Genomic DNA, 9,186 nt, shown 5'->3' on the forward strand with positions numbered 1-9,186 from the left:
ACAATGGTCCCATGTGACTTGCAGCTGATAGAGGAATATTGTGCTCCAAATAAAATGATGTAAATAAGCACTCAGCTCTAGTTATATTAAAATCCTTGGAGGTTGGCATCTATGATGTTATTTCTCGTGCTGACGATTCAAGCTGGAAAGCAGTGATGTGTTGCTATGATTTGCAATGAACAACAATGTCATTACAACTGCCATGCAAAATTGACAAATCTCGCCGACATACCTAGCAAGTTGCATGTTTGCTCTTTCCTGACGATGCAATGAATTCAAATTCATCAGCATATTTCTTGTTGTAAGCTTGTCCTCTTTTGCGCTCCATCTTATTCACAACGATTTCCTGTCTTACACGATGCAAGGGACTGCTTTGGCATCTTGAGCCTCTGTTTTTCGTACGAGATGGGCTTCCTTGAAATTCTCCTTCTGTTCTCCCGACAACTGGTCATACTTCGTACATGTTGCACATTGGTCTTTTTTATTTATCATCATGGTTTTTCCGGGTAATGATATGGTGTTGCTTGGCCACAATCAGTGAAATAGCTGCATAGGGAATCTTATCTGCTTAATTAGTAGAAAACTGCAAGTATTGCGCAATTCTTGATGAATGCGTGAAAGTACTTGAAACAGTCTGAACATGAAAGTAAAATGGCTAATGGACATACATGGGAATAGACAGTTCTGAATAGACACAAACTGAAATGAATATACAGTACTTTGGTGGAAACTCAATTTTACAAAAAATGAACATAGACAGTTCTGGTTTTAAGCCCTCGAGATATAATAAGAAATAAAAAACAATATAATACATTTTAAAGAAAATAAAATGATGAAATTTGCATACCGGTATTCAAAATTTATGCAAATTGACCTTTGCATTTTCAAATATCGACAGCCCACCCCCCCCCCCCCTCCCTTCTGGGACTGCCGAGGGCCAGTAAAATTTCAGAAAAATATTTGCTCTTTCATTAAAATTTAATAAGAAAATTGTAAAGCAATTTTTGTTGGGGATGCGGGGGTTTACTTGTACATGTTTCTATGCGATTCCGCTCTTTTTTTTTTTTTTTTTTGGAAACAAAATATGAAAAATCGTATTGTATGATTTTAAGATCGTATTTCACTCTTATTATCGTACTAAATACGATTTAATCGTACTGGTTGGCATCTCTGTATAACCCTCCAATTTTCATTAACTCAAACAACTTACATTATAGTGAATAACCTACTCAACTAAAACTCATTATCACTACCAAACAAATCATCTTTCAGCGAATAACATTTCAGCATTGCGTCCCGATATTAGTATTCATTCATTATCATTAACCTTCCCATTTTTATATTCCATAACCATGATATCAACCTCTTCTTTACTTAAATACTTTCATGTCTCATTGTCACGTTCAAGCTTGATCTCTGATTTGAGTGTCGATCTTTTTCAGAGTGATGGTTTCGACGTTCCAATTGTCTCCTACTCCAATCCAGTCAAAAAATGAGCACTTTGCAAGGTTCATGGAATGTTCCAACTTCAATATACGGATCAGGTCGACAATCCTTAACCTGGGAAGAAAAAGAATGGATGTATGATCTTGTTATTCATCCACCTATAAATTCAGTATTCTAAATGTGTACCATTGTTTAAGATTTCTAAAATATTATTTATAAGTTCGAAAATACATGTACATGTCATGATGTGAGTGATGTTTAAAGATACTAAGGTTTGAAAGGCAAGGAGTGACAACACATAAATCCTTCAACTCATCACCTTAAGAAAAGGGTTTTTACCAACTTTACTACCTGCTTTCAATGTGATGTCCATTACAGATGATATCATTGATAAGTGTACGGTAAGCTAACAAAATATTGACAACCTTTTTAAGAAGGAATAATATTCACATTCATTTTTGCAAAACATGCAAGACATGATAAATGAAAATGTTTATTCATCAAAAAAATTAAGAAATTTACTCGTTTATTCTTCTCATTTTACTACTAATATTAAAAAGCAATCTTAAAGGGAAAGTCCACACCCAAAATAAGTTTGTTTCGATAGAGGCAGAATAATAAGAAAATCAGGTGAGTGAAAGTTTGAGCAAATTCTGAATGAAAATAAGAAAGTTATGAATTATTGAAGTTGTGATCAATCAAATACAAATTGGCAACTCTGTGACTTATTATACGAGCTCTCCTTCATTTGCTTTGTGCATAATATTCCATAAAATCATGTTTTCTTCGTTATTGATGACGGAATATATATTTGTTCCTTGCAGGGGGAGTATAGAAACATATTTGCAATTATTTATGGTGCATGTATGGTTGAAATTTTTCTTGAGGGAAAATGAACATTTTAGATTTTTTTAGGACTGAGCAAATGGAAGTTGAGCTCGCATGATACGTCATAGAGTTGCCAATTTGTGTTTGATTGATCACAACATCAAAAATCCTAACTTCCTTATTTTTAATCGGAATTTGCTCAAACTTTCACTGACTTGTTTCTCTCATTTTTCTACTCCTATTAAAACTAACTTAATTTCAGGGTGGACTTCCCCTTTAACAGCTTTATGGTAACTATAATATGTAGGGATGACCTATGTTTCCAATAAATCTAGTCCCTTGCTGTACACATGATATATCAATGTTCCCTTCTCAGTAGTAGCATTAACAACATGCTGTTTGTAACCTTTATTACACATTAGCTTGTTTACCTGTAAAGAACCTTTAAACAAATCCTCATTAAAATCTCCCATCACAATACACCTAATGCTTCTTTTGTGTAATGCATCTAGCAAATTGTCTAATGATTCACAGAATGATTTGATACTATATGATGGAGGTCGATAAACAACTGAAATCACAACAGAAACTGGTTTGGTGACAAGAATTGCGATAAACTCTAAGTTGTCGACAGATATGTTTAATCTACTTGAATATGTATTCTTGATATACATTGCAACACCTCCGTGCGATTGTTCTTTGAGTACATTTCCAACTCCAGAATTACAGTATGACAGATGTCGTGGCTGATGATAAAATCGAAAGTTATCTAAAATAACGTCACAGAGATCATCATCATTAATCCATGTTTCGGTCAAGCAAATACAATCTACATTCACAAATTGGCACTGGGATTTGAAATTAGTAAAATGCTGTTTTAATCCTTGTACATTTTGCATTACCAAAGAAAAGTTATAATCGTGAATATCTTCAGAAGTTTCATTCTCGATAAACAGCTTCATAATCTCAATGCGTTCTTTAATTTCTGGATTACAATATATACGTTTAGGATCGAAATGTTCTATCACAAGTCCAGATAACGAAGTAACGCGACTAAGCCCAACATATGCCTGTCCAGATTGAAATACATTTCTTAATGATACAACAGCTTTGTCTAATGTCGAACCTTGTACTTTATGAATTGTGCAAGCATAAGCAATCTTAAGTGGAAATTGTTTTCTCACATATTTCTTACCAATGGATTCTTGAGACATTTCGATTGAATGAATACCAACATCGGCCTTCTCAAAATTAACTTTGATGCAAACTGGATTCAAATTTGTTTGATCCGTTATTATTTCTGTTACATTTCCGAAACATCCATTTGTCAGGCCTTTACTAACATCAATGTTTTTGAGCAACATCACTCTAGCATTAACTGCAATCCACAGATAAGGAGGCAACTGGGTTTTCATCTTTGTATAAGGTTTTTCCAGTATTTGATTTCCTTTTTTAACATCTTTGTCCATGTCTTGTGCTTTTACGCATATCACATCTCCACATTGTGTATGCAATAATTTCTTGTTCCAAGCATCTATTTCATTGTTACATGCATGGATATGCAGAGCATTTTCACATTCTTCATCAGTCTCACAGGACTTGAACATTGCTAGGTCTTCACCGCAGAGAATCTCATCCCCTTGTTTTACACGTAATCTATTTAAGAGAAATGCGAATTGGGCATCGTCTTTTTGTCTCATAATGTCTTCAAGTTCTACTTTTTTGAAATTAGCATTCCACAATGCACCATTGAGTGTGTCTTGATATAAAGGAATTTCCATGACTGGAGGTAACTGATACATGTCTCCCACAGCAATAACTGAAACACCAGCAAAAGCAGTTTGATCGCGTGATTGTTTTATTTGTCGTAGGCGGCCGTGAATGTAAGACTTCAACTTTTGATCTACCATTGATACTTCATCTATGATTAAAATTTGCAATTCAGCCAGCTTATTTCGAAGGACACTTATTTTCTCATCACTCAGCGGTTGATACAGTTTTTGTGCTGTGATTGAAATAGAAAAAATACTATGTATAGTATGGCCATTGATATTGTATGCAGCTACTCCGGTTGGAGCCATTTTCAATACTGAGACATCATCAGGATGTGGCAACATTCGAGCTAGTATACGTGTTGCTTCATAGTAAAGACATTTGATCAAATGACTCTTTCCGGTGCCAGCACCTCCAGTTAGAAAAATATGAAACGGTTCGACTGATTTTCCATTTACTCTATCTTAACACCACTGTCGTATTTTGTAAAAAACAATCTGTTGCTTCTCATTCGAAGACCTCATCAAAGAATGTCCATCTTGTTTGGAAATTTTTACAGAACGTAGTTCGATTCGATGCTATAGTCATCTTTTTTCGGTTCGTTCTTTAAATCAGGGATATCAAGATCTCCATCACAATCTTCGACATCTACATTTTCTTTGGGATGTTCAAGTCGCTCTACTTCCTTTTCCGGACATAAAAGACCCCATGCATCTTCGTGTGGACCAAATTTGTCAAGATGCTCCTGTGCATGATCAATTGCATCGGCATTCATTTCAAACTTCTTTCGGTTAGTACAGACAATTGACCAGACTTTCTCCAATCCACGTCCACATATTTTTACAGAACCTGTCTCGTAGAACTCTTCATGTGTTACAAATGTTGGCGGCTTTAATTGTCCATCTTCAAAATATGGCAGAAAGAGTTGCAAAATGCTCAAGTAATATTTTTCGGGTGAGATGATGGGTGAGAATCGGGGATATCTTACAACTGCATCTCCTGTACGAGTACGCTTCTGAATATACCACAGATCGTTATCTAATTTAAAGACATTTTTACTTCTTGTACTTGGCGTTTGGGATGCAGTTAAGATTCTGTACTGAGAACAAAACGTTGCAAGACACATATCACTGAATTCTGTGTTTCTAGGTCGAGCTTTGTATCTGTCAAGCTTGCTAGGCATTCAAACATTCTCATCATCATCATTATCGTTATCTGGTCAGCTTTTTATAACGCGTAATGGTAAACTCATTCAGACAGGGTCGGGTCCAACAGGAATGAATTCCACTTTCCTAGAACATTCTTTCAATCTGAGACTGCAAACACGATAGACGCTTTCTTGAGCAGACACTTCACGATTTTGCATGTACACCTGGCCAAGTTTTTTCATGCTTTCCTTTGCGTTCTCATTTCCCTCTTTCATTTCTGATAGTGTATGACTCAATAGCATTCCGATTTCTCGTTCAGCTTTTGACATGTAGGATACAATATAAGCCACGCATGCAAATACATTTGTTACGAACTGCAAATCCATGTTGGCATTCCAGCTTGCGAGAGCGGCCAAAGTGTGATTGAAACTCGCTATTTGCTCTTCTCCAACGCAAAAAGAGACGACATTGTGCTGGATAAATGTATTTTTTCCGACAAAAGTACAGAAAATTTGCATATGGTCTTTTTATATTATACCGTATGAAATGTTACCCGAGTGACTTCCGGGCGCCCCAATGCTGGAAAGAAACGCACAATTTAGAAAACTTCACTTTTTCATGGAAAAATGCTTATTTGTTCTATGCACGCGAGTCAGATTGAGCGGATGATACAACGTTTCAATATGTTGATTTCAGTTTCAGGCCATTTAAAGCATTATCTAAAAAAAAATTAAAAGTCGTACATTTGACGAAAGGGAGGACGTAACTCTTCTTCAGAAAGCTTCGTCATTCGCGGCTATGAGAATTTTAGAATGTCGCCATTGTGTTTGCAAACGACCCGTTCTGTGACGCATCGCATGATGTCAACCGCTATTGCGTACGTACGCTTTACTGCTGTAAACTGTAACATTACAACTGCATATCCATCTTTTTCTCGTCGTTCTTGTACTTTTTCTCAGAAATAGCTCTGAAATAACTTCAGAGCTGCTACCAATAACTTGAACATGTGATTGCGATTGTGTGGGTCTGGAAACCGATGAAACGATGGTTTTCGCTTCACTGTCAGACATTATTCACTGACTGACTAACATCTTTTGTTCTTTGGTAATAACATACCTACAATGAGTTGTAACATGTACATGAGTGTTTGCCTACATACATAACCCACTACTTGTAATGGCCAAATTTAAACTGATTAAATCTTTGTGCAGTACAAAAGGTACAATCATTCGTTAAAAGGGTCTGAAAATCTAACTATTACTGAGGTGATTACAATCACTTAAGTCTATTCGACAACTAATGGTAGTTATTTTCCCACTAAATTTCGTTTTGAAGGGAGTTCTGAATTGGCATCGTCTTTCAAATTCCGTTGGAATGTAACCTTCTCATATGTTTTGGCCTGCAAGTGGGACATAGTATCGTTAAAGGGGGAGGGGGAGGGGGTTGGTAACTCACTTGTAGCTCACTTGATCCAGGATTATTCAGCGTTTAGACTGTTGGTCCTATCCATGATTTCCTTTGGTTGGGCTTGTCATCATATTTATCTAGGGCATCTTTCCACCAGTACAGATTTGAAGCGATTGAATAGTGATACTCTCCACATTCCACACATTGATCATTCTCTGGCTGAATGAATTTTTCCTTAGTGTCTTCCGGCATTTTAGCTTGTAAAGCTTAAGTGAGTGACCACAGGTACGACTGCACTTTGTTCTGCTGAAGAAGTCTTATTCTTGAAGATTGTCAAACTGGTGCATTATTCTGAACACTTGAATCATATCGGATCGTTTCCGTCTGAACCGTAGAGTGGGGATTTTCAGTGCTTTAAGTCTCTCTGAGTAGTTTAAGTGTCTCACACTTTTGACAGCCCTCTTCTGCACCTTTTCCAACTTACCCTTATTCAAAAGATGCTTCCATATTGTTGAGCAGTACTCTAACTTAGGTCGTATCATGGTTTTATACAGGAGAACTAATGATTTGTCATCAAGGTGATCAAAGTTTCACACTATGGTATACATGGAAGGGCCTTGGGGTGGTTCGAAAGCTACCTCAGGGGTAGGAAACAATACGTATCCATAAATAGAGTAGACTCAGCCTTTCATCAGTTAATTTGTGGAGTTCCACAAGGATCCCTTCTGGGGCCTCTTTTATTTATAATGTATATGAATGACTTTCAAAACTCATCCGATGTTTTGTCGTTGATATTATTTGCTGATGATTCTTCTGTGTTTTTTCTCACATAAAAACCCCAATACAGTATTTGTAGCCGTAAATTTTGAAATGAAACTTGTTGAAGAGTGGATCTGTGCTAACAAACTTTCCTTGAACTTAAATAAAACTCAATGTATGCTCTTCAGCACCTCTATTTCGGAATTGCCTAGCAATGTTTACATTAACAAAACAATTATAAACTTAGTTGATTCGTCATAATTCCTTGGTTTTATCATTGGCAAACTTTCTTGGAAAGAACACGACTTATATTAAAGTAAAACACTGTTGTATATGAACTAGTTAATGAGACTACCTACTCTTTAGTATAAAATCTTACTAAACGTAGGCAAAGACGGAGATGAAACGAGACAGGGAATCAGAGTGTGTGTTCAAGTAGTTTAATCAAGTTACTGTCTGATTGTGCGCATGCGCAGATGCGCCAATACATAACATCCCTCCCCCGTTAGACTGAAAATACATTCCATGAAACAAGTGTGTGTTATCGTAAATTAACTATATCATTGCTGGGAAACTTGTGAGTCCAAATAAAAAGTAACATGTTGATATTCGAAAGCGTTCATGAGTCCAGAAATGTTACGTTCCTTCGTTTGTGAACTATTCGATTTATATTGGAATTAAAGTTCCATTTATTTAAGGGTCCTTCCTTTTAAGAGTCTTTATGGGAACCCGTAATAATCGGGAGGGCGCCGTCCTTCTCGTTGTGGGTGTTTACTCCTTTCAGGTTGTTGATCGCGATCTTGGTGTTCATTGCGATCCCTGTGATTGTGATCATCGTCGAAGTGCTCGCGATCCTGGTGGTCATCGCGATGTTGATGATCTTGACGGTCATTTGCTTCGCCCTCCTCAGGAAAAAGGAACTCGTCATCGGAATTCGAAGGCGACGCGGAAGATTCATCCTTTTTCTGATATCGATTTCTTAAATAGTCGACATGACGTCGCCATTCTCGGTCCTCGAGTTCGATCTCGTAGGACACCGGACCGCGTTTTTCCGTAACCGTTCCCGGCATCCAAGTGTTTCCTATGCCAAAGTTTAGGGCGAAAACCAGCTCACCAGTCTGGAATTCTCGGTAAGTCCGAGGTCCGAGGTTTAGCGCGGCCGGATTTCTCAGCTTTTCGTCAACTTTCTTTTTGACGTCTGGATATACGGTATCCAGTCTGGTTCTCAAGTGTCTGTTCATGAACATGGCGGCTGGCGGCATTCCAGTGGTGGAGTGCTCTGTTGTCCGATAGGCCAGGAGGAAGTGCGCTAAGCGAGTTTCGAGTTTACCTCCTGTGACTTTCTTGAGACCAGATTTGACCGTCTGTACCGCTCTTTCTGCCAGTCCGTTTGTAGCGGGGTGGTAAGGTGAACTTTTCACATGTTTGATTCCATTTTGCGACATGAAATCTTGGAATTCCAAACTCGTGAAGGAACTTCCTTTGTCGGAAACTACCACATGAGGTAGTCCATGTATCGCGAATGTCTGTCTGAGGCGATCGATTGTTGCCGATGATGTCGCCGATGACATCACATGTACGTCTATTCATTTGGAATACGCGTCAACGATTATCAGGAGCATTTTTCATTCGAACAGACCGGCAAAATCGATGTGAATTCTCTCCCATGGAGCACTCGGGTACTCGCATGGATGCACGGGAGATCGCGGTGGAAGGCGCTGATATTGCTGACAAACGGAGCATTGCTTCACCTTCCGTTCCAGTTCAGAGTCTAGTTTCGGCCACCAGACTATTCCACGCGCGATGGATTTTATTCTTACGATTT

General features: G+C 37.8%; 1 protein-coding gene across 1 annotated transcript; it reads right to left on the minus strand.

Moving 5' to 3' along the window:
- Positions 1–8,080: 8,080 nt before the first annotated feature.
- LOC115925511 (uncharacterized protein K02A2.6-like) lies at positions 8,081–8,932 on the minus strand. The gene has a single exon (XM_030989522.1). The coding sequence runs from the start codon at positions 8,930–8,932 to the stop codon at positions 8,081–8,083; it is 852 nt and encodes a 283-aa protein (XP_030845382.1).
- Positions 8,933–9,186: the final 254 nt, after the last annotated feature.

Source organism: Strongylocentrotus purpuratus, unplaced genomic scaffold (assembly GCF_000002235.5).
Source record: "Strongylocentrotus purpuratus isolate Spur 01 unplaced genomic scaffold, Spur_5.0 spur5_scaffold_18, whole genome shotgun sequence".
Classification (NCBI taxonomy): Eukaryota; Metazoa; Echinodermata; class Echinoidea; order Camarodonta; family Strongylocentrotidae; genus Strongylocentrotus; species Strongylocentrotus purpuratus.

Bases quoted from the DNA above. Each gene is read 5' to 3' on its own strand.
- LOC115925511 (XM_030989522.1), bottom strand. From the start codon at position 8,932: ATGTCATCGGCGACATCATCGGCAACAATCGATCGCCTCAGACAGACA.